General features: G+C 46.7%; 1 protein-coding gene across 1 annotated transcript in view; it reads right to left on the bottom strand.

Annotated features, from left to right (window-relative positions):
* Nucleotides 1-18,490: 18,490 nt before the first annotated feature.
* The window catches only part of LOC119969306 (growth hormone-regulated TBC protein 1-A-like), a 99,985-nt gene continuing 91,815 nt past the window's right edge, over nucleotides 18,491-26,660 (bottom strand). The window contains exon 8 of the mRNA XM_038802758.1: nucleotides 18,491-19,700. Coding sequence (XP_038658686.1) covers nucleotides 19,611-19,700 — 90 coding nt within the window. The 3' untranslated portion in view covers nucleotides 18,491-19,610. The remainder of the gene's footprint in view (nucleotides 19,701-26,660) is intronic.

Genomic DNA, 26,660 nt, shown 5'->3' on the forward strand with positions numbered 1-26,660 from the left:
TGTGTTTCATCACGTATCTGCTTCATCTTTTCACCTGATGCAGGAAGTGTTTCTCTATATAACTGCAGTAAAGCTTCTACATCATTGATGGATTCAAACGGTAGATTCTCAGTATTTATAGATCTTGAAAGTGTATCTGCAATTACGAGATCTTTGCCAGGAGTATAGATTCATGTAAAATCATACCTCCTCAACTTCATCATCATTCTCTGTAATCTAGGTGTCATATCATTGAGGCTTTTCTCTATGATATTTACTAGAGGTCGATGATCAGTCTCAACTATGAATTTAGGTAGACCATACACATATTCATGAAACTTAGTGATGCCTGTTATTAGTCTGAGAAATTCTTTTTCTATTTGCGCATACCTGCACTCTGTGGCGGTCATCGCTCTAGAAGTGAATGCTACAGGAATCCAGTTTGTCTGGTTGTCTTGCTCAAGTAAGACTGCAGCAACTCCATCTAGACTAGCGTCCGTCGAGATTTTTGTGGGTTTGGTCGGATCAAAGAAATTTAAACTTGGAGCTTTTATTAATTGCTGCTTGAGATCCAGCCATTCTGCCTGGTGGCATGGAGTCCACTCAAAGCAGAGGGCAGCAGAGCGGAGCTACTGATTAGCTGTTCCGGGGAGATTTGCATACGTGCAGTGCGGTCAGCGTAATTTGAAGGTGTACCTGTGCAAGAGGCCCTAGGTGTTCAAGTGAAGGCAAGCATCCAGCAGTGGGCAGCAGAGTGGAGCTACTGATTGGCTGTTCCGGGGAGATTTGCATACGTGCAGTGCGGTCAGCGTAATTTGAAGGTGGTTTGTGGAGGGGCTATTGTCAAGTGACAGTTAAACCCGAAACACTTCCTATGTCCCCCCCACCCCCCCACCCCCTCCTCTAACCAAAAAAAAACAACAGTGGTTGTCGGGAAGGTAAGTTTATCTCTTTAAAACCTTGAAGGGTGACATCACAGCAAAGCAGTGACCTGATTGGTTGGTAAGGAAAGTGCAACAATTAGCAGTAGCTGGGAGAAATTTAACTCTGTGCGTTGGTAAGTATTGTGATTGTAAGCAAAATCCTTATTCCTTTCATTTATTCATTTTTTGATACTTTATTTATGATCAGTTAAGGTAAAGAATGAAAATGGCAGGAGATCCCAGACCTGTGTTATGCTCCTTGTGCTCAATGTGGGAGTTCAGGGACGCGGTCGATGCCCCTCACTCCTTCATGTGCGGGAAGTGTGTCCAGCTGCAGCTCCTGTTAGACCGCATGACGGCTCTGGAGCTGCCGATGGACTCACTTTGGAGCATCCGCAATGCTGAGGAGGTCGTGGATAGCACGTTCAGTGAGTTGGTCACACCGCAGATTAGGATTGGTGAGGGAGACAGGGAATGGGTGACCAAAAGGCAGAGAAAGAGCAGGAAGGCAGTGCAGGTGTCCCCTGTGGTCATCTCCCTCCAAAACAGGTATACCGTTTTGGATACTGTTGGGGGAGATGACTCACCGGGGAAGGCAGTAGTAGCCAGGCTCATGGCACCGTGGCTGGCTCTGCTGCACAGAAGGGCGGGAAAAAGACTTGCAGGGTTATAGTCATAGGGGATTCAATCGTAAGGGGAGTAGACAGGCATTTCTGTGGTCGAAAACGAGACTCCCGAATGGTATATTGCCTCCCGGGTGCACGGGTCAGGGATGTCTCCGATCGGCTGCAGGACATATTGAAGGGGGAAGGTGAACAGCCAGTTGTCGTGGTGCAGAAAGGCACCAACGATATAGGTAAAAAATGGGATGAGGTCCGACAATCAGAATTTAGGGAGTTAGGAGATAAGTTAAAAAGTAGGACCTCAAAGGTAGTAATCTCAGGATTGCTACCAGTGCCACGAAACAGTCAGAGTAGAAATTTAAGAATAGTCAGAATGAATACGTCGCTTGAGAGATGGTGCAGGAGGGAGGGGTTCAGATGTTTGGGACATTGGAACCGGTTCTGGGGGTGGTGGGACCATTACAAATCGGATGGTCTACACCTGGGCAGGGCTGGAACCAATGTCCTCGGGGGTGCTTTTGCTAACACTGTTGGGGAGGTTTTAAACTAATGTGGCAGGGGGATGGGAACCAGATTAGGAAGTTAGAGGTCAGTAAAGAGGCAGCAACTAAAGCCAGTAAGGTACTGGATAATAAACTCAAAGTGACTAAGAGGAAGAGTAGACAGGGAAGAGATGATGATCTCAAAGGGACAGGTGGACTGAGGTGCATTTGTTTTAATGCGAGAAGTGTAGCAGGTAAGGCAGATGAATTTAGGGCTTGGATTAGTACCTGAGAATATGATGTTATTGGTATTACTGAGACTTGGTTGAGGGATGGGCAAGACTGGCAACTAAATATCCCAGGGTACAGATGCTTCAGGAGGGATAGAGAGGGAGGTAAAAGGGGTGGAGGAGTTACATTACTGGTCAGAGATGATATCACAGCTGTGATTAAGGAGGGCACAATGGAGGATTTGAGCACTGAGGCAATATGGATAGAGCTAAGAAATAGGAATGGTGCAGTAACATTGTTGGGACTTTACTATAGGCCTCCCAAAAGCGAGCGTGAAGTAGAGGTACAAATATGTAGACAGATTATAGAACAATGTAGGAGCAATAGCGTGGTTGTGATGGGAGATTTTAACTTCCCCAACATTGAATGGTGGACAAAAAGCGACGTAGTGTTGGAGGCGTAGATGGAGCAGAATTTGTAAGGAGCATCCAGGAGAGTTTTTTTTAGAGCAGTATGTAAATAGTCCAACTCGGGAAGGGGCCATACTGGACCTGGTATTGGGGAATGATTCCGGCCAGGTGGTTGATGTTTCAGTCAGTGATTACTTTGGGAATAGCGATCACAATTCCATAAGTTTCAGAATACTCATGGACAAAGACGAGAGTGGTCCTAAAGGAAAAGTGCTAAATTGGGGAAAGGCCAACTATAACAAAATTCGGCAGGAGTTCGGGAATATGGATTGGGAGCAGCTGTTTAAGGGTAAATCCACATTTGAAATGTGGGAGTCTTTTAAGGAAAGATTGATTAGAGTGCAGGACAGACGTGTTCCTGTGAAAATGAGGGATAGAAATGGCAAGATTAGGGAACCATGGATGACGGGTGGAATTGTGAGACTAGCTAAGATGAAAAAGGAAGCATACATAAGATCGAGGCGACTCAAAACTGATGAAGCTTTGGAGGAATATTGGGAAAGTAGGACAAATCTCAAATGAGCAATAAAGAGGGCTAAAAGGGGTAACTAGAGAAAGGATTGGCCCACTCAAAGACAAAAGAGGGAATTTATGCGTGGAGTCAGAGGAAATGAGTGAGCTTCTTAATGAGTACTTTGCATCGGTATTCACCAAGGAGAGGGACATGATGGATGTTGAGGCTAGGGATAGATGTTTAAATACTCTAGGTCATGTCGGCATAAGGAAGGGAGAGGTTTTGGGTATTCTAAAAGGCATTAAGGTGGACAAGTCCCCAGGACCGGATGGGATCTATCCCAGGTTACTGAGGGAAGCGAGGGTCGAAATAGCTGGGGCCTTAACAGATATCTTTGCAGCATCCTTGAGCACGGGTGAGGTACTGGAGGACTGGAGAATTGCTAATGTTGTCCCTTTGTTTAAGAAGGGTAGCAGGGGTAATCCAGGGAATTACAGACCTGTCAGCTTGACGTCAGTGGTAGGCAAACTGTTGGAGAAGATACTGAGGGATAGGATCTATTCACATTTGCAAGAAAATAGACTTATCAGTGATAGGCAGCATGGTTTTGTGACGGGAAGGTCATGTCTTACTAACCTAATACAATTCTTTGAGGAAGTGACAAAGTTAATTGATGAGGGAAGTGCTGTAGATGTCATATACATGGACTTCAGTAAAGCATTTGATAAAGTTTCCCATGGCAGGTTGATGGAAAAAGTGAAGTCGTATGGGGTCCAGGGTGTACCAGCTAGATGGATAAAGAACTGGCTGGGCAACAGGAGACAGAGAGTCGTGGTGGAAGGGAGTGTCTCAAAATGGAGAAAGGTGGGTTTAAGTAGGGTGATCATGGCTCGGCACAACATCGAGGGCCGAAGGGCCTGTTCTGTGCTGTACTGTTCTATGTTCTATGTGACTAGTGGTGTTCCACAGGGATCCGTGCTTGGACCACTGATATACAAATACATATACATAAATGATCTGGACGAAGGTATAAGTGGTCTGATGAGCAAGTTTGCAGATGATACTAAGATTGGTGGAGTTGCAGTTAGCGAGGCGGACTGTCAGAGAATACAGAAAAATATAGATAGATTGGAGAGTTGGGCAGAGAAATGGCAGATGGAGTTCAATCCAGGCAAATGCGAGGTGATGCATTTTGGAAGATCTAACTCTAGAGCAGACTATATGGTCAATGGAAGAGTCCTGGGGAAAATTGATGTACAGAGAGATCTGGGAGTTCAGGTCCATTGTACCCTGAAGGTGGCAACGCAGGTCGATAGAGTGGTCAAGAAGACATACAGCATGCTTGCCTTCATCTTGTATTGAGTGCAAGAGTCAGCAGGTCATGTTACAGTTGTATCGGACTTTGGTTAGGCCACATCTGGAATACTTCATGCAGTTCTGGTCGCCACATTAACAGAAGGATATGGATGCTTTAGAGAGGGTGCAGAGGAGGTTCACCAGGATGTTGCCTGGTATGGAGGGTGCTAGCTATGAAGAAAGGTTGAGTAGATTAGGATTGTTTTCGTTGGAAAGACGAAGGTTGAGGGGGGACCTGATTGAGGTCTACAAAATTATGAGAGGTATGGACAGGGTGGATAGCAACAAGCTTTTTCCAAGAATGGGGGTGGCAATTACAAGGGGTCACGATTTCAAGGTGAGAGGGGAAAAGTTTAAGGGAGATGTGCGTGGAAAGTTTTTTATGCAGAGGGTGGTGGGTGCCTGGAATGCTTTGCCAGCGGAGGTGGGAGAGGCAGGCACGATAGCATCATTTAAGATGCATCTGGACAGATATATGAATGGGTGGGGAACAGAGGGAAGTAGACCTTGGAAAATAGGCAACAGGTTTAGATAAAGGATCTGGATCGGCGTAGGCTGGGAGGGCCGAAGGGCCTGTTCCTGTGCTGTAATTTTCTTTGTTCTTTGTTCAAACTCAGTATTCTTTCTTCAAGTGTCGCAGAGCAACAGTTCTTGGAGATAGGTTAGAGTTGAATTTCCCGAGGGAATTTACAAATGCAAGAAACCTCAGTACAGCTTTCTTGACTTTTTGCATTTTCTCTATGGCTGATACCTTGGGCGGGATTCTCCAGTAGCCGTTGGGGTGGGGAATCACAGCAGGACGGAGTAGCGTGAACCACTCTGGTGTCGGCCCGCCCCAAATGTGCGGAATCCTCCGCACCTTCAGGGGCTAGACCGGGGCCGGAGTGGTTTGCGCCACGTTGGCCGGCGTGGAAGGCCTTTGGCGCCACGCCAGCCGGGGCTGAAGGGACTCCGCCGGCCGGGGCTGAAGGGACTCCGCCGGCCGGCGAAAGTCCGCGCATGCGCAGGTGCATCAGCGGCTGCTAATGTCATCCCCGCGCACGCGCTGGGCGGGGGTTACCTCCGCGTCGGCCATCGCGTCGGCTGACACGGCCACCACGTAGTAAAAGAGTGGCCCCACGGCACAGGCCCGCCCGCGGATCGGTGGGCCCCGATCGCGGGACAGGCCACCGTGGGGGCACCCCCCAGGGTCAGATCGCCCTGCGCCCCCCCAGGACCCCAGAGCCCCCCACGCCGCCAGGTCCCGCCAGTAAGGGAGCTAGTCTGATCCACGCCGGTGGGACCGGCAAAAAACCAGCGGGACTTCAGCCCATCGCGGACCGGAGACTTCGGGCAGCCCCAGGGCTCATTAAGCCGCGCCGGTCTCCGCCATTTTCCGGGGCTGGCGGCGCGACTCACGCCTCGCCGACTTTTGGAGGGCCAGAGAATTCGGCGGCCAGCGGGGGCAGGAATCATGCCGACCCCCGGCGATTCTCCGACCCAGTGGGGGGTTGGGAGAATCCCGCCCCTTTTCTTCATCCGGTCTGACCACGCTGAGCTGAAATTGTGTCACCTAAAAAATTCAATAACGAGGTAGTAAATGTGCATTTAGATTGGTTCAATTTTAAACCATATTGATGTATTCGGTTAAATACTTTCCTTAGCCTTGCAATGTGCTCTTCCTCAGTAATTGACCATATCATGATGTCGTCCACATAGACTCTAACACCATCTATGTTTTCTGTCATCTGCTCCATAATTCGGTGAAAAATCACTGAGGCGGAGATGGTCTCGAAAGGCATTCTAATAAAACAGTACTGTCCAAATGGCATGTTGAACATACAGAGTAGCTTGCTGGAGTCGTCGAGCTGCATCTGCCAAAAGCCTTGTGATGCGTCTAACTTTGTAAAAATGCATGTGTTTGACATTTCAGAAGTAATTTCTTCTCATTTGGGAATAGGGTAGTGCTTCCTATGGATGTTCTCACTTAGATCTTTGGGATCCATACAAATTCTTAGATTTCCTGAAGGTTTTTTGACGCAAACGAATGAGCTGACCCAGTCAGTGGGTTGTGTGACTTTGGAAATTATGCCTTGAGATTGTAATCTCTGCAATTCAGCTTTTAATCTCTCTTGAAGAGGTGCTGGCAATGTGCCATACCTTGAAATATATCAGGGTATTCATTTAGTTATTGTTGAATGTCTTCCTCCAGTCGTGATGTCTCATTTGTGTGCATGATGATTCTTTGAATTAACTGCAACTCCTTGCATTTGCATGCTTGAGTACCTAATAAAGAAGCTTTGTGATCATCCACAATTTCAAAACAAAGGGTTTTCTGCACTGCTTTGTCGACAACTTTTAAATGGCACGATCCATGTGACACAATTTGGTGACCATTATAATCTTTTCACTTGCATGCCTCAGGTACAATCTCATAATCTCCTTGGATTGATGAGATCCTTGCAACTCATCAAGTTGGCTGAAGGACCAGTGTCAAGCTTGAATAATATCAGGCTTACATTCACATGTACTGCCGTTGTCCCTTCATTGTTGTTGTCAATGAAGTGAATTCAATGAGGAGCCTTTGATGTTGATGGAAGATCCTTTGATGTTGATTGAAGATCCTTTGATGTTTGTTGAAGATCATTTGTTGTTGATTGAAGATCCTTTGATGTTGGTTGACGATCCTTTGATGGTGATTGAAGATCCTTTGATGTTGATTGAAGATCCTTTGAAGTTGATTGAAGATCCTTTGATGTTGACTGAAGATGCTCTGGTGTATCAATGATCCCAACAAAAAACGTATTTTCCAGAGAGCAATTTTCATCATCTTCTGAGAAATTTCTTTGCCAATTTTTGTTTTCCGTTTTATCGATGGATCGAACATTGAAATGCTTTTTCTGTGTTGTATTGGGATAAATTGCTGTTGAGTTACACTGACAAGCGAAATGGTTAAGTTTTGAGCACTTTAAACTGTTTTCCTGGAGCAGGACAATTCCCCTTTAAGTGGCGTTACCACATCTGTAGCACATCATGACATCGTCTCTCTGACTCATGAGTGACTTTCACGCATGCGCAGACTTCTTCTGTTGAGTCTCGCATTTCTGAACGAACTGCGCATGTCCCGAGCTGTAGTGTGCACGGGCAAGATAGCTGCCATCTTGAACTTCTTTGCTGCCTGCGACACCATTTTAATATTCTCAACCTTATGGTTGACTTTCGCGCCCTTTTCTTGGTGATTAAATTCCAAGTATTGATTTCTACTCTGCTCATGTGAAGTGCATTTTTCTTTGGCTATTTTGAGAGTTAAATCATTCTGTCTTAATAATGCGTCTCTTAGGGTCTCATCATTTAGTCCATTAATGATTTAATCTCTTATTAAAGAGTCATGTAAATCAGCAAAATTACATGTCTGTGCTAGTAGTTTTAAATCAGTGGCAAAGCTTGTGATCTGTTCGTCATTTTTCTGTAACCTGTTACGAAACCAGAAACACTCCAGTATTTCATTTGGCTGCATCTTGCAGTGGTCATCAACCTTTGCAACAATCACACCAAATTTCCTTTTGTCTTTGCCTTGGGCATATATAAATGAATTATATATTTCTATAGCTTGCTGACCTGCCATTGACAGTAGCAGTGCTATTCTTCTAGCTTCAGAGGCTGTATTTAAGTCATGAGCTTCCAAATAGAGTTGGAAATGCTGTTTAAATTATTTCCAATTTAAATTTAACTTACCGGTAGTTTTCAGCTGCCGTGGAGCTTGAACATGGCTATCGAGTCGATTTGTTGTCGAGGATCCATTTGCTGCGAGGAATTCCACAGTCGAACAGTTGGTATCGGAACTTTTTATTTTCTTTCCTAATCAAACTAGTTGCTCTTCAAGCTTTTTTGACCTGGTACCATGTTATTTTACAGTGATGTAATATAGATATTGCTCATTTGTCTTGCCGAATGTATTTAACTTGATGATAAACAGTCAAAGTCTCCCAGTTGATGACAAATTATTTATTGAGTAATAAAATAATAAACTTGTGAGTTCTTTCACTTGTTCGCCTCTATCCTCTGGCTGCAATACGCATACACTAACACTAAGAAAGAGCGGGAAACTCCTTTTTTTGTTCCTGTTAGTGTTGCCATCTAGTGATCATCTGACTGTACTGACTGCACAGAAACTAATCATGTATTAACATATACAGAGATCACTACATCAGCAACCCAGAGGGAAAAGGCTAGCAGACGCGAGAAGAAATTTGTTCCTCTAATCAAACACCTTCACCCCCAAGCCCATCACCTGTGAGACACCCAGACATTACTTGGACCTCTAACCCAGGCACCTGGAGTTTCCATCCATCCCTTTGACGTAAACGATGTTGTACCCCTTTGATCCCCTTGTTTGTGAGCTTTTCATGCAGGCTTTGCAGGGTTGAGCTCCCTCCACCCCCCCAGTCTTCCCTCTGCCTTCCATTGTTCGTCTCCTTCATCTACTTCCTTGCTCTTTGCCAACCATCATGACCTCTTGCCTTTCCCGCTGCTTCTTGCACAGCCCTCCTTCCACACTGCCTCCGCCTTGTCATTGTTAGGCCATGCCCCTGCCTCACCTCGCACTAACTTTGGACCTCTGTTGAAGTGACTGCATGAATCCTGCAGCACAGTACTATCCAGACAGACACTGGTGTGAGGCACAAGGGGAAGGAGATCCCTGTCCTCTCCACCTATTACTGGGTGCATTACTGATCCAACTCGGTGACACAGGTGGGTCCCTGGGTCCAGCAGCGTGAAGCTGTCCATGAAGATCAGCTCAGCATGGAGATGGAGGACAGGAACCGGTTTGGCCTGGCATAGAAGTACATCAGGAGCAGTGCAGCACAATAGCAGAAAGGCTTTTTTAAATGTATTTTATTACAAACATTTATCAAAGCAGGTTACAGCAAATAAACACCACATGAAACATACTTCCCAACAATCAACTATACAGTCTGTACAAATTTTTCCCCTTTTTCCCCCTCCTCCCCTCCCCACGACGAACAGCCCCTCAAACACGGTCACAAACATCCCCCACCTTTTCTCAAACCCCTCTGAAGAGCCCCTTAACTCATACTTTATCTTCTCCAAACACAGGAAATCGTACAGGTCGCCCAAACCATGCCGCTACCCCTGGTGGCAATGCCGACCGCCACTCCAGCAAAATTTGCCGCCATGCAATCAGAGAGGCGAAGGCCACGACATCGGCCTTCCTCCTCTCCATGAGGTCCGGCTTCTCAGAAACCCCAAATATCACCATCTCCTCCTCCACTATCCTGGCTAAGACCGCGAACACTCCCACCCAGAGTCTTCCCAATTTTTCGCAACTCCAAAACATGTGCGTGTGATTCGCTGGCCCCCGCCCACACCTCTCACACTCATCTGCTACCCCCTGAAAGAACCCACTCATTTTCACCTGAGTCATATGCATCCTGTGCACCACCTTAAACTGTATCAGGCTCATCCTTACTCAAGACGATTACCCTTCGCAGTGTCTCATTCCATACTCCCCAATTGATCTCCCCTCCCAACTCCACTTCCCATTTCTCCTTCATCCTTACCACCCGCTCACCTCTCTGCTCCCCAGCCACTTATATATATCCCCAATTCTTCCCTCCCCTTCCACATCCAGAAGCAACAGTCGCTCCAGCAGGGTGTATCCCGGCAACCTAGGGAACCTTCCAGACCTTTTGTGCAAAGTCCCTATCTCCATGCTGAGCTAATCTTCATGGACAGCATCGTGCTGCTGGACCCAGGGACCCACCTGTGTCACCGAGTTGGATCAGTAATGCACCCAGTAATAAGTGGAGAGGACAGGGGTCTCCTTCCCCTTGTGCCTGACACCAGTATCTGTCTGGATAGTAATGTGCTGCAGGATTCGTGCAGTCACTTCAAAAGAGGTCCAAAGTTAGTGCAAGGTGAGGGGGGAGCATGGCCTAACAATGACAAGGCGGGGCACTGTGAACTCACGACCCCTCGGCAGCTCTACCCTCTCCCTCATCTTTTCCAGACTGCCGAACGCTTCCTCCAAATACAAATCCCTCACCTTGACCACACCCACTTCCCTCCACCTCCTGTGTCCACTATCCATTCCCCACCCCCACCCCCCCGGCTCAAGCCCATGATTCTCGCACAGCGGCGTTAGCACCGACATCCCTTCCAGCCTAAAATGCCTCCTCAGCTGATTCCATATCTTCACCGTGGACTGCACCACTGGGCTCCCTGAATACCTACTCAGAGCCATTGACAACACTGCCATCAACATAGCCTTCAAACTAGACCCCTTACAAGATTCCTCCTCCATCCTAACCCAGTCTACCCCTTCTCCTTCCCACCACTGCCGCACCTTGTCCACATTCGCCGCCCAATAATAATGAAGCACGTTCGGCAACTCCAACTCCCCTGCTGCCTGTGCCTCAGTAGTAGAGTCCTCCCCACCCTCGACACCTTCCCCACCCATACAAAGTCCAAGATGATCGTGTTCACTTTCCGAAAAGAGGCCTATGGTATAAAGATCGGGAGAGCCCGAAAGATGAACAAGAACCTCAGCAGAATATTCATTTTCACCACTTGGACCCTCCCCGCTAACGTTTAGTGCAGTGTATCCCAACTCCTAAGATGCTCCCTAGCCTCCTCCACCAGCTTCGTTAAGTTCCACTTATGGAGCCCCATCTACTCCCTCGCTACATAAATCCTCAAAACCACAGTAGTTTCCTAGAACACCGCGATAGTTTCCTGGAACAGTAAGTAAGGGAACCTTCAAGGGAACAAGCGGTCCTGGATCTGGTCCTGTGTAATGGGACAGGATTGATTAATTATCTCGTAGTTAGGGATCCTCTCGGAAGGAGCGATCACAATATGGTGGAATTTAAAATACAGATGGAGGGTGAGAAGGTAAAATCAAACACTTGTGTTTTGTGCTTAAATAAAGGAGATTACAATGGGATGAGATAAGAGCTAGCTACGGTAGACTGGGAGCAAAGACTTTATGGTGAAACAGTTGAGGAACAGTGGAGAACCTTCCAAGCGATTTTTCACAGTGCTCAGCAAAGGTTTATTCCAACAAAAAGGTCGGTAGAAAGAGGGAAAATCAACCGTGGATATCTAAGGAAATAAGGGAGAGTATCAAATTGAAGGAAAAAGCATACAAAATGGCAAAGATTAGTGGGAGACGAGAGGAGTGGGAAATCTATAGGCGCAACAGAAAGCTACTAAAAAAGCTATAAAGAAGAGTAAAATAGATTATGAGAGTAAACTTGCTCAGAATATAAAAACAGATAGTAAAAGTTTCTACAAATATATAAAACAAAAAAGAGTGGCTAAGGTAAATATTGGTCCTTTAGAGGCTGAGAAGGGAGATTTAATAATGGGAGATGAGGAAATGGCTGAGGAACTGAACAGGTTTTTTGGGTTGGTCTTCACACTGGAAGATACAAATAACATGCCAGTGACTGGTAGAAATGAGGCTATGACAGGAGAGGACCTTGAGATGATTGTTATCACTAAGGAGGTAGTGATGGACAAACTAATGGGGCGAAAGGTAGACATTTGTCCTGGCCCTGATGGAATGCATCCCAGAGTGCTAAAAGAGATGGCTAGGGAAATTGCAAATGCACTAGTGATAATTTACCAAAATTCACTAGACTCTGGAGTAGTCCCGGCGGATTGGAAATTAGCAAACATGACACCACTGTTAAAAAAAGGAGGTAGGCAGAAAACGGGTAATTATAGGCCCGTGAGCTTAACTTTGGTAGTAGGGAAGATGCTGGAATCTATCATCAAAAAAGAAATAGCGAGGCATCTGAATGGAAATTGTCCCATTGGGCAGTAGCAGCATGGGTTCATAAAGGGCAGGTCATGTCTAACTAATTTAGTGGAATTTTTTTAGGACATTACCAGAGCGGTAGATAATGGGGGGCCAATGGATGTGGTATATTTGGATTTCCAGAAAGCCCTTGACGAGGTGCCACACAAAAGGTTGCTACATAAGATAAAGATGCATGGCATTACGGGTAAAGTAATAGCATGGATAGAGGATTGGTTAATTAATAGAAAGCAAAGAGTGGAGATTAATGGGTGTTTCTCTGGTTGGCAATCAATAGCTAGTGGTGTCCCTCAGGGATCAGTGTTGGGCCCACAATTGTTCACAATTTAAATAGATGATTTGGAGTTGGGGACCAAGTGCATGTGTCCAAGTTTGCAGATGACACTAAGATGAGTGGTAAAGCGAAAAGTGCAGAGGATACCGGAAGTCTGCAGAGGGATTTGGATAGGTGAAGTGAATGGGCTAGAGTCTGGCAGATGGAATACAATGTTGACAAATGTGAGGTTACCACTTTGGTAAGAACAACAGTAAAAGGGATTATTATTTAAATGATAAAATATTAAAACATGCTGCTGTGCAGAGAGACCTGGGTGTGCTCGTGCACGAGTCGCAAAAAGTTGGTTTACAGGTGCAACAAGTGATTAAGAAAGCGAATGGAATTTTGTCCTTCATTGCTAGAGGGATGGAGTTTAAGACGAGGTAAGTTATGCTGCAATTGTATAAGGTGTTAGTGAAGGCCACACCTGGAGTATTGTGTTCAGTTTTGGTCTCCTTCCCTGAGAAAGGACATACTGGCGCTCGAAGGTGTGCAGAGGAGATTCACTAGGTTAATCCCAGAGCTGAAGGGGTTGCATTACAAGGAGATGTTGAGTAGACTGGGACTGTTCTCGTTGGAATTTAGAAGGATGAGGGGGGGGATCTTATAGAAACATATAAAATTATGAAGGGAATAGATAGGATAGATGCGGGCAGGTTGTTTCCACTGGTGGGTGAAAGCAGAACTAGGGGGCATAGCCTCAAAATAAGGGGAAGTAGATTTAGGACTGAGTTTAGGAGGAATTTCTTCACCCAAAGAGTTGTGAATCTATGGAATTCCTTGCCCAGTGAAGCAGTTGAGGCTCCTTCATTAAATGTTTTTAAGATAAAGATAGATAGTTTTTTGAAGAATAAAGCAATAAAGGGTTATGGTGTTCGGGTGGGAAAGTGGAGCTGAGTTCACAAAAGATCAGCCATGATCTCATTGAATGGCGGAGCAGGCTCGAGGGGCCATATAGCTTACTCCTGGTCCTTCTGTTCAATACCTGAACCTATCCCTCGCTACCGTAAATGGCATGCCCCCTAAATTAGCCTGCTGTCCCATTTAATTCACCGGGAATACCTTGTTTTTCCCTACATTCAGTTTGTATCCAGAGAACCCTCCAACCCTCCCCAGCAGGCCGATAATCCTTCCCATACTCTCCTACGGATTCAAAACACACAGCAAGTGGTCATCAGCATAGAGCGACACCCAATGTTCCCTCTGTCCCCTCGTAATCCCCCGCCACTCTGCTGTTCCTGTGCTGTAATTGTTCCTGTGCTGTAATTTTCTTTGTTCTTTAGAGGCGGGTATGATAGCATCATTTAAGATGCATCTGGACAGAGATATGAACGGGTGGGGAACAGAGAGAAGTAGACCTTGGAAAATAGGCAACAGGTTTAGATAAAGGATCTGGATCGGCGCAGGCTGGGAGGGCCAAAGGGCCTGTTCCTGTGCTGTAATTTTCTTTGTTCTTTGACCCCCTGAGAGCCATCACCAACAGCTCTATGGCTAGTGCAAACAGCAATGGCTACAGTGGGCACCCCTGCCCTGTACCCCTGTGCAAGTCAAAGCTTTATGAGCTCATATCATTCGTCCTCACCATCGCCCTTGGTGTTACATACAGCAACAGCACCCATGCCACAAATCTCGGCCCAAACCCAAACTTTCCCAAAACCTCGAACAATTACCGCCAGTCCACCCAATCAAATGCCTTCTCCGCGTCCATGGACATCACCACGTCTGGTACCAGAGCCCCTGACAGATTCATCACCAGATTCAACGGCCGCTTTATATTACGCCCGAGCTGCCTGCCCTTCACAAAGGCTGTTTGATCTTCTGCAACCACCCCCGGGACATAGTCCTTTATCCCCCCCGCCAACAACTTAGCCAATACTGTCACATACGTGTTCAATAGTGATATGGGCCTAAACAACCCAAATTCCACCGGGTCCTCCCCCTTTCTTGGGATTAGTGTGATTACTTCCTGCTTCATTGTCTCCGGCAACTCCCCCTTCTCCAGTGCTTCATTAAACGTCCCCAACAGATGTGGTGTCAGGTTCGTCACAAATTTCTTATAAAATTTCACCAGGTACCCTTCCAGCCCAGGGGCCTTCACCGACTTCATACCCCTGATACTATCCAGCACTTCCCTGAGCCCCAGGGGTTCCTCCAACGCCTGCCTCTTTGCTTCCTTCACCTGGGGAAATTACAGCTCGTCCGGAAATCGCCCCATGTCCTCCTCCTCTCCTCCTGGGTCTGCCTCGCAAAGTCCCTGGTAGTACTCCCTAAACGTCTCATTTATCGTCCCTGGCTCTGACACCACATCCGCAGCCCCAGTCCGTATCTACAATATTTCCCTGGACGCAGCCTGCCTCGGCAGCTGGTGTGCCAGCATGTGGCTCGCCTTCTCCCCATACTCATATTGCATCCCTTTTGCCCTACGGCCCTCCCCATTGTCAGCCTGTCAAAGCACCCCTGCAACCTTTTCCTCATCGCCAATCCCTCCATAGTGGGCACCCTCGAATATTCCCTGTCCACCTCCACTATCTCACACACTAGACAGTCATTCCCATGTATATCTCAAAAAAGGGTTTAATTGAAAAAATGGGCAGCACGGTAGCACAAGTGGTTAGCACTGTGGCTTCACAGCGCCAGGGTCCCAGGTTCGATTCCCTGCTGGGTCACTGTCTGTGTGGAGTCTGCACGTTCTCCCCGTGTCTGCGTGAGTTTCCTCCGGGTGCTCCGGTTTCCTCGCACAGTCCAAAGACGTGCAGGTTAGGTGGATTGGCCATGATAAATTGCCCTTAGTGACCAAAAGGTTAGGAGGGGTTATTGGGTTACGGTGGAAGTGAGGGCTTAAGTGGGTCGGTGCAGGCCTCCTTCTGCACTGTATGTTCTATGTTCATATTCCACCCTCCTTTCCTTAGCTGCATGAGCCGTAAACAAAATAATTTCTCCCGACTACTGCCTTCAGTGCTTCCCAAAATATGCCCACCAAACACCTCCCCATTCTGATTGACGTCCACATAATCCCTAATCGCTGCCCGCTGCCCGCACCTTATCACAAAAACCTCCATCCACCAACAACCCCCGAGTCAAACTTCCACCCCGGCCTCTGCTCTCGTTCTACTCTAAACTGAATCTCCAGCCAGTGGGGCCCATGGTCCGAGATAACTATCCCCACATACTCTGCCCCCTCCACCTCAAACAAAATCTCCCGACTCACTACAAAGTAGTCAATCCTCGAATACACCTTATGGATGTGAAAAGAAGGAATGCTCATTTCCTCCTGGGTTCTGAAAGCGCCATGGATTCACCATACCCAACCTCTCCATAAACCCCCCCTCCCCCATCTCCCTCACCATTCGTACCCTATCCATCGACCTGGGGCTCGATCTTTCCACCCTTGACTCCAGGACACAGTTTAAATCTCCTCCCATGATCAACTGGTGCGTGACCAACTCCAGGATTGCTGCCAGCAACCCCCTCATAAAACCCACATCATCCCAATTTGGGGCATACACATTTACCAACACTACCGGTGCCCCTTCCAATACCCCACTCACAATCACATATCTCCCACCTGGATCCCTCACCTCCTTCACACTCACAAATCCCATTTTTTTTGCTCATTAAAATCACCACTCGGCTCGATTTCGAATCAAACCCCAAGTGAAAAGTCTGCCCGACTCACCCCTTCCTTAACCTAACCTGGTCCTTCACACGGAGGTGCATCTCCTGCAGAAAAACCACCTGCACTCAAGCTCCTGAGGTGTGTGAACACCCATGACCTTTTAACTGGCCCGTTCAGTCCCCGAACGTTCCATGTTACCAGCCTTTATGCCTAAAATCCCCTCTTACCATCCATCATCTTCCCTACTTAACTCCTGCCCCCTTAATTCCACCCTATACCTAACCCACCCCAAATGGCCCCTTTCTCCACCCCGACCGTGTCATCTCTCATGTCGCAGCAACGTCCCTCCCCCTTTCCCCCTCCCCCCGGTCACCCCTCTTGGCCTACTCCCCCACTGCCTCATTTCCGTTCACCAGCATAACCTGCTAGCGTGGCCGCACCTGCCCAAAGGCACCTTCCAATGATAACCCTCTCCCTCACCCCCCTCCCCCACTCCTCAGCTCAAGGAGGAAGGCTCCCGACTGACCTTACCCTCCCCCACCCAAACAAGGACTTCTCCTGAACTCCAGGCAGCCTTTTCCAAAAACAAACATGTTAAAGACAAACATTCCCAGAAAACAGGAGCGGGGGAGGGGAGGATTGGAACTTCCATCCCCACAAACTTTCCATCCCTCCAACTCCTTACAATCTGAACATTAAACAGCCAAAAAAAAGACGAAAATTCCCCAATCCCTACACCCAATTGAAATATGTTCCCGACCATTACAAAGTGGCAGCACCCCGGTTCCCAAGCATTGTCCGCTCAGTTCTCCCTCAGTTTATGTTCCTTAATGAAGTCTTCAGGTGCTTCTGGGGTGTCGAAATAATACTCCCGGCTCTCCGAACGTCACCCATAATTCCACCGGGTAGAGCACCCCAAACCTGATCTGCCGCCGGTACAGCACCGCCTTGGCCTTGTTGAAACCTTCCCACCACTTTACCATTGTGGCTCCGATATCCTGATAGATTCGGATGTTACCCCCTCCCAGTCACAGGTACGATTTTTCCCTGGCCTATCGCAGAATTTTCTCTTCCTCCACAAATTTATGGAATCTCATGGTCACCACCCGCTCTAGACTTCTGCCTCAGTGACCCATGCGCTCAGTCCACTATACCTTATCTAGCACCCCTTCTGCCACCAGCCCCGCCAGCATCTTTGAGACGTACCTCACTGCACTCACACCTTCCACTTCTTCAGGCAGGCCCACTATTCGGAGGTTCTACCTTCGAGGTATTCTCCTGCTTCTCCACCTTTGCCCTCAACGTTTTACACAGCCCCCCTAGGAGCGCCACCTCTACCTCCAGAGACACTATATGATTACTGTGGTCCAAGATCACTCCTTCGATCTCCTGAATCGGTGACCCCCTGCACCTCCAAACACCTCTCCACCCGTTCCAGAGAACTCTTCAGGGGTGCCACAGCTTCTTCTATGGCCTTTGCGCGATCCCCATGCATTTCCTTCCTGTTGATGGAATTTTGCCTTGATAAAAGCCATCAGCTCATCCAATTGGTGCCTTCCAGCTTGCATCAGCCGTTCCCCTGTCTGCATGTGTTAACTGGCTGGTTGTACAGTACAAGTTTGCTCCAACTTTTCAGCCAAATCGCTCACTGTTTTTTGCCAGGTCTGGTAACCAGCAGACGTACTACTCCTGGGCAAAACTACTCCTCCAACATTCACCTAAGCCTTTTCATCAAAATTCCACCCAGTATTGGGTAAAAAGAGCTCTTTTTGTGACTTTAAGCAGGAGCTGCCTTGTATGTGACCACTCACTCCATGGTCACACCCGGAGGTCCCAGTAGAAAGGCTTTATTGCACTCACCCCGTAGTCTCCAGCTAACCGAGGACCATCTTTCACATGGCGCTCATTATTAATGCAGTTTTAGATTAACATAATTTCATGCAAAATTTGAAAGCCTGATGGGATGCCGGCAGGCAGCTGTTTTTATGAGCATTCATGAGATGCAACTGGCATTCATACCGCCAGCCAGTGGGAAGACCGAATCACCATTAACATGGCCTGGGGGAACTGCAACGTGACTTTATGCCAGTAGGCTTCTGATTTTTTGGTTCCGGCAAGCGTCTCCGTAGACGGCCTGGGAGAATTCTGCCCTTCGGCTTTTGTTTAATTTTGTTCTTTATTCCATTCTTTGCACGGAATTAGACAGATTTTTAAATACATGTAACCATATTTATTGATAAATAATCTAGATTTACAAACTTTCATAAATACTGCAATCTTATATAAATTGATCAATGACTACATCAAGCTCTTTTAATAAAAGTGCCAACTTTTGATTATTGCTTTTTGCAGCATCAAAGTGCCAGGGAAGCGAGGCACAGCACAAAGCCATTCTGTAAATGAAGCAGCAATACATTCATCTATACCAGAGCATCACCGAACCCAGAGCACAGCCAGAGTCCATCTGTCATTGGGTGCAATCGGAGTCCGTCCATCACTGGATGCGAGACTGGAGCCTGTACTGGAGTGTCACTATACCCAGAGCGGAGTTGGAGTCCGTCCATGACTGGGTGGCCTGTACTGGAGTGTCACTATACCCAGAGCGGAATCGGAGTCCGTCCATGACTGGGTGGCCTGTACTGAAGTGTCACTATACCCAGAGCGGAATCGGAGTCCGTCCATCACTGGGTGGCCTGTACTGGAGTGTCACTATACCCAGAGCGGAATCGGAGTCCGTCCATCACTGGGTGGCCTGTACTGGAGTGTCACTATACCCAGAGCGGAATCGGAGTCCGTCCATCACTGGGTGAGAGACTGGATATCCTGCAGGCCCAATTTAATTTCACCTGATCAAATATTACTGATATCAAAAATCATGGTGGAAATTCCCCATTTGGTGAGTAATTAAATAATTCTATTTAATGTATAACAGATAGAAATTAAAAGTGAGATTTTAATTAATTCAAAACCCCCGTAGAATTAAACTCTTGACTCATTTTTCAAATGAAAGAAAGTAAATAAAATTAATGAGTAAGATTGTGAATTGACCAAAACCAATCTGAATGCACAAACAATCCTTCATTTAATAATCCTGTTCTAAATCTGAAACAACAATGTCATATGTTGCTGCGGTTCATGTTGATGCATCCGATTTCACAGTATGTACAGAGGAGCCAGACAATTCTTTGAAAAGTGATATATATATACAGCTTCTATTTAGCTCAATGTCAAGAGGGGAGCTAACTGGTAAATTCAGCCCTGTTCTCCGATTGAGGAATGTTATGAAGTCTTCAAGGTCCTGAGGTATTAAGTATTCCAGAACTGAGCCAAGCAAATCAAATCTGACCGTCAATTTTAGCCCTGCTCCACTCACGCAGTTTTGTGATTGTTGCTAGGGGCAACCTTCCAGGTTCACTGAATATTTTCTATAGAAAGTTGGTGCAAAAGGTAAGAGAGAATTCATTAATTGCCGTCATCATGAAAATAAGTTAGTTCACAGAGATTGACACAGCATTTAGCAAATTACAATGGATGCTGGAAATCTGGCCATATTAAATACTAGAATTACTGGAAATACTCAGGTCAGGCAGTATCTGTGAAGACAAAACCAAAGTTAACTAGGTGAATTTTCCAGGATTGTTATAATTCTCTGACATAATCCCCCCCCCATACACTTCCTGTTACAAATGATTGACTTTAAAAAAGCCATCCTGCTGCGATACACACTGCTGCCAGTCTAATCCATCAGTGTGGGACGTCTGCCCTTCTGTGGGAGGGTGTCCCACCCTCATGAACTCACAGCAGGATGGGAACTCGGTAGTAGGTACTGCTGGCAGCTTCGTCAAGAGCAATGGATAGTGAAGGACCTGGACAAGTCCAGGATTCATTTTGTGTGGAGAGGTGTTTGGCACCCTAGGGCAGTGGAGGCGGAAGAGGGCTTCTGGAATACAAAGATACCCCTGATGCGGGTGGGCACACCAGCCTACCCAAAAGATTATGCCCCTCTTCCTTTTCACCTCAGATGGTAGACTCCCCACTCTTGCTCCCCTGACCAACCACATTATGGCATAGGCCAAGGTCAATTGGCTTATTAGCAAGCTCTTTGATATTTTTTAAATGGTCAATGAGCTGCCAATTTTGGCGCTGACTCACCTACTATATTATGGGAAATCGGTGTATTATAGGGGGCATGATGCTCCCAAATTCACTCTAAGTGCTGCTGCCAGGGCGAAAACAGTTTCCTGTTGGCACAGGCAGTGCTACTCAGGTGGGATTCAATGGCACTTACCTGAACAGAGGCGGGTTTTGTGCTGGTCTTGAGAGGGTCTGAACTCGCCAACAGGTCCCACTCCTCAAGAGATCGGGGTACCAATTTTAAAGGCCACTCCACTCTCAGAATAATATTGCAGCTCCTCCCGGCCCAAGCGCTGGCACAGCCCCCCCCCCCCCCGCCCTAAAGTGCGACACCCCGTCATGGGTTCGCCAAATGCACTCTCCCTTTAGAACCCCTCCTCAGTGTCACCCTTTGTAACCTCCTTCATGCTCCATCCCTTGGCAAGGTGGCACTTACCCCCAGGATGCCAAGGAGGGTCCTTCGGGAGGATGTGTGTGTGTGTGTGTGTGTGTGTGTGTGTGTGTGTGTTTGGGGGGGGGGGGGGGGGGGGAAAGAGGGGGAGAGAAAAGACTTGGGCTGGGATGGAAGGCCTCATGTCAGGGGTATTTCCCAGAATGGGCGTCATGTGACAGGTCTTCCCTTGTAGCCTTGAAACTCTTTGATGTCTCCCCCAGCATACCAATATTAAATATCTATCAGTTGAAGGTTAATTTTCCCTTTGATGTGTTGGAAACCTTTGAAATGCTTCTTTCCCATTCAATTTCATTCCCCTTTAACTTTTTCAGCCCTTGGCGGCACGTGGTGCATTGGTTAGCACTGGAAATCCTGGCCCAGGGTCACTGTCCATGTGGAGTTTGCACATTCTCCAGTGTCTGCATGGGTTTCACCCCCACAACCCTAAGATGTGCAGGTTAGGTGGATTGGTCACGTTAAATTGCCCCTTAACTGTAAAAAAATATAATAATTGTGACTCTAAATTTATAAAAAAAAGTAAAAAGAAAATAAAAACTTTTTCAAACCTCTGTGCATGCTGTGAAGCCTGAAAGCCTTGAACTGCATTGTTTAGATTCAATTTCACAGTCCGTTACTTTTTACTAGTTTCTTGATTTACAGGTCCAGGCTACGTCAATGGAGGATGTAGCTTAGTTTGTTTTTATAGCTCTTCGCAGTACATTAACTCTGAAGTGCTTTCTCGTTTGAGCAGGCGTTCTTTCTAACCTCAGATTTTTCAAAGAGGTTATTTCTGTATTCTGAAGAGCTTCCTAGAAAGAACAGGCACTCGCTTGGCAGCAGGGTAGCACAGTAGTTAGCACTGCTGCTGCACAATGTCAGGGACCTGGGTCTGATTCCAAGCTTGGGTCACTGTCTGTGCAGAGTCTGCACGTTTTCCCGTGGGTTTCCTCTGGGTGCTCCATTTTCCTCCCACAAGTCTCAAAAGATGAGCTTCTTAGGTGAATTGGGCATTTTGAATTCTCCCTCCGTGTATCCGAAGAGGCACCATTGAGTGGCAACTAGGGGGTTTTCACAGTAACATCATTGCAATGGAATCCTACTCGTAACACTAATAAAGATTATTATTTCTAGGAAACACACCAGTACAAAGGGTCCATGGCGCCAGGTCCCCACTTGTCAAGACCGGGTGACTTCTGGAGGGTCGCATTGGGAGCCCCTGAGGAGGTCATAAATCTGGCTTCCTGCCCATTAATCACATTCAAATGAATGTAAATTAGAATTATCATGTTCCATTGAGTGGGACTGATGGAGTAGAAGTGTGGACGAGGGGGACCTTATCATACAGGATAATTTGGATAAGTGTGAAGATGCAGTATAATTTGGAAAAGTGTGAGGTTATTCACTTTGGAAGCAAAAACAGGAAGGCAGATTACTACCTGAATGGTTGTAAATTGGGAGAGGGGAGTGTGCAGCGGGACCTGGGAATCCTTGTGCACCAGTCACTGAAGGTAAGCATGCAGGTGCAGCAGGCGGTAAAGAAGGCTAATGGTATGTTGGCCTTCATTGCGAGGTTTTGAATACAGAAGCAGGGATGTGTTGCTGCAATTGTACAGTGCCTTGGAAAGGCCACACTTGGAGTATTATGTGCAGTTTTGGTCTCCTTTTCTGAGAAAGGATGTTCTTGCTCTGGAGGGAGTGCAGCGAAGGTTTACCAGACTGATTCCAGAGATGGTGGAACTGTCATTTGAGGAGAGATTGACTAGGTTAGGATTGTTCTCGCTGGAGTTCAGAAGAATGAGGAGGGATCTCATAGAGACTTATAAAATTCTAACAGGACTAGACAGGGTAGATGCAGGGAAGATGTTACCAATGATGGGTGTGTCCAGAACCAAAGGGTCACAATCTGAGGATTCAGGGTAAACCATTTCGGACAGAGATGAGGAGACATTTCTTCACCCAAAGAATGGTGAGCCTGTGGAATTCATTAGCACACTAAGTGATGCTAAAACATTGAATATATTCAAGAGGCGGCTGGATATAGCACTTGGGGAGAATGGGATCAAAGGGTATGTGGAGAAAGCAGGATTAGATTATTGAGTTGGATGATCAGCCAAGATCGTGATAAATGGCGGAGCAGGCTTGAATGGCCAAAAGGCCTCATCCTGCTCCTATCTGCTATGTATCTGCGGCTCGAGGAGGGAAGGGCAGGAGTGCAAAAAATAGAACAGACATTGTCTAGGAACAGCTAAATCAGGATGGAGGAGAAACACTCTTCCTTTATCTTCTTCCCTCGCTCCCTCTTTCTCTGCTTCTGTATTCACTTTAAACCTATTACATCTCCAACTTCTCACAACTTTAGTGAAAAGGCATCAACCTGAAAACATTAACTCTGTTTCTGTCTTCACAGTCACTGCTTGAACCACTTGAGTATTTTCAGAGTTTTCTGTTTTTATTTTCATCCAGAATTTCCCTTGTTGTAACATGTAGAATTAGACAGACACCGTGACAAAATCAGGTCATTCAGCCCAACAAAAACTGGATTTCCAGCCAATTTTCCAGTACCACTGCATCAAGAATTAATGTCCTCACTGTTATAGATTTACTGAAATAGGCTTTTCAGTCCAATCAGTCCATTGTGCTGTATCTTGAGTGGCCATCCTAATTCCACGTACTCGCATTGTTCCAGTATTCCTTAATCCCTATTCACGTTTCCTTCAGTCATCTATCTAATCTAGTAACACTAATGTTGGCATGTTTGGGCAGCACGGTAGTACAAGTGGCTAGCACTGTGACTTCACAGTGCCAGAGTCCCAGGTTTGATTCCCGGCTTGGGTCAGTCTGTGTGGAGTCTGCATGTTCTCCCCGTGTCTGCGTGGGTTACCTCCGGGTGCTCCGGTTTCCCCTCTCAGTCCAAAGATGTGCAGGTTAGGTGGATTGGCCATGCTAAATTGCCCTTCGTGTCCAAAATTGCCCTTAGTGTTGGGTGGGGTTACTGGGTTATGGGGATAGGGCGGGGGTGTGGGCTAGGGTAGGGTGCTCTTTCCAAGAGCCGGTGCAGACTCATTGGGCCAAATGGCCTCCTTCTGCACTGTAAATTATATCTATCTATTTATGGCCACCTTCTGCACTGTATGTTTTATGTTCTATGTTCTCTGCTTCAGTTGTTCTGTAGTCAGGTATTCCAGTCTCACAACCCTCTGCGTAAAATGGTGACTACAACTCTCAGTCCCAAATAGCTTCCATTTAATTTTATATCAAAGTCACCTTTCTGTCACCTGAACTGCTGAGATACAGAAAACACATAGTCCAAGGAAAACTCAGCTGCGCTGATATCCATCAGAGTTGGTGGATGTGAGGATTAATAATCATATATCATATAATTTACAGTGCAGGAGGCCATTCGGCCCATCGATTCCGCACCAGCTCTTGGAAAGAGCACCCTACCCAAGGTCCACACCTCCACCCTATCCCCATAACCCAGTAACCCCACCCAACACTAAGGGAAATTTTGGACACCAAGGGCAATTTAGCATGGCCAATCCACCTAACCTGCACATCTTTGGACTGTGGGAGGAAACCGGAGCACCCGGAGGAAACCCACGCACACACGGGGACTATGTGCAGACTCCACACAGACAGTGACCCAAGCCAGGAATCGAGCCTGGGACCCTGGAGCTGTGAAGCAATTGTGCTAACCACAATGCTACCATAATAATAACACAGGACAACTTGGATCATGGGGCACTAGCTCAGGAGAAATGTCCTTGCACCTTGTGTGAGTGGAAGCGACCCAAAAGGTTGAATGGTCTGATCCCGTTATGTTCCACGATAGAATATGGAATGGTGAACACCCATGGTCTCCCTTTCCTCACATCTCCTTCTGTGATAAGGCATATGGGATACTTATCTTTATTAGCCAAGGCGTAGAATACAAGACAGGGAGATCATGCAGGAACTGTATAAAACACTGATTGGGCCACAACTACAGTACTGTGTACAGTTCTGGTCACCACATTATAGGAAGGATGTGACTGCAATGGAGAGAGTGCAGAGGGGATCTACCAGGATACTGCCTGGGCTGGAGGGTCTGAGAGTTGAGGAGAGATTGGACAGCCTGGGTCTCTTTTCTTTGGAGCGGTGAAGGTTGAGAGGGGACCTGATAGAGATGACATTGAGGGGTATTGTGTCATGTGAAAGTACATTTAAGAAATGGGTGTTTATAAAATAGCTGTAGTGGGTGTACCTTTAAGAAATGAGTGTTTATTACTGCAGTGATGTCAGAGTGTGGGTGGAGCTGGGCTGTCTGCTGCAGGGTGTGGTTTAGTTTTGATTTTGAAAGCTGGATAGCTGCAGTCACAGCAAGAAGGTGTATTAGTCTCTCTCTGCAAACCAAAGACGGTCTCCAGATCCCTTGGTGATTTAAAAATAGTACCTGTTTCTGTAGAGAAGTTAAACCTGATGTGTTTGTGTTTCTGTAAAAAGGTTTTTTTTTGTCTTATGGATGTTGCAAGGAAAAATTAACAGTTACTTATAGAGTACTGTATTCTTTGGGGGATTTATTGGTGTTGATAGTTGTTAAGATGTTTACTGTGGGTTTATAAAGTGTTAACTGGTTTCATAAATAAACATTGTTTTAATTTAAAAGTACTGTAGATCTCTGTTGCATCACACCTGTAGAGTAGGGTCATGTGCTCCCCATATCCACAATCTATTAAAAGTTGTGGGTCAGGTGAACTCCATGATACACTTTGGGGTTCTATAAACCCTGGCCGTAACAATAGATAGGGTGGATAGGAAGGCACTTTTTCCATGAGTAGAGGGGTCAATAATCAGTGGGTATAGATTTAGGTAAGATGTAGAAGGCCAGGAGGGGTGTTGAGTAGAAACCTTTTCACCCAGAGCTTAGTGAGAGTCTGGAACTCCACTGCCTGAAAGGATGGTTGAATCACATAGTCTCGTAACATTTAAGAAGTGTTTAGATATTTACTTGTGCTGTCATGGATGGGCCAAGTGCTGGGAAATGGGATAAGTGTAGTCAGACCTTTGTTGACCTGTAAACGATGGGCTGAATGGCCCCCTTATGTGCTGTAAACATCTATGAATCTGTGACTTGACATCAATATTGTTGGACTACACCAGTGGGAAGCACCCTGAGATGTTGCCCAGTGTTAAAGTTGCTAAATGAACATAGGAACACAGGGCTTAGGAACAGGATTAGGCCATTCAGATTCTTTGAGACAGCTCCACCATTCCATAGATCATGGCTGTGGTCTCAACTCCACTTTCCTTTAACTCCTGGTCTATAAAAAATGTCCAGCTCAGCCTTGAATAAAGTCAATGCCCCAGCCTCCACTGCTCTCTGTGGAGTGAGAATTCCACACATGAGAAAAGAGAAAAAAAATATTTCTCTTTGTCCCAGTGTTAAACAATAGACCTCATTCTTCGGGTCCCCGGGAAGCCATATTCGGGGTGTCGGACCAGCCAGGGTTGGAAACGGGTGCAGAGACAGATATCATAGCCTTCGCCTCGTTGATCGCCCGAAGGTGGATCCTGCTGGGATGGAGAGCGGCCTCTCCACCCTGTGCCCTGGCGTGGCGGGGGGATCTGTTGGAATACTTGACCCTTGAGAAGGTTAAGTTCGAACTGAGGGGAAGCTCGGAGGGGTTCTACAAGTCATGGGCACTATTTATTATGCACTTTCAAGAACTGGATAACATCGAACATTAGTTGGGGGGGGGGGATGGGTGGGTGGGTTGGGGTGAGGGGGGCTATGTATGTTAAAGATGGCTATGGGTAATCCCTGATTCCTTTTTTCTTG

The sequence above is a fragment of the Scyliorhinus canicula genome, chromosome 7 (assembly GCF_902713615.1).
Source record: "Scyliorhinus canicula chromosome 7, sScyCan1.1, whole genome shotgun sequence".
Lineage (NCBI taxonomy): Eukaryota > Metazoa > Chordata > Chondrichthyes > Carcharhiniformes > Scyliorhinidae > Scyliorhinus > Scyliorhinus canicula.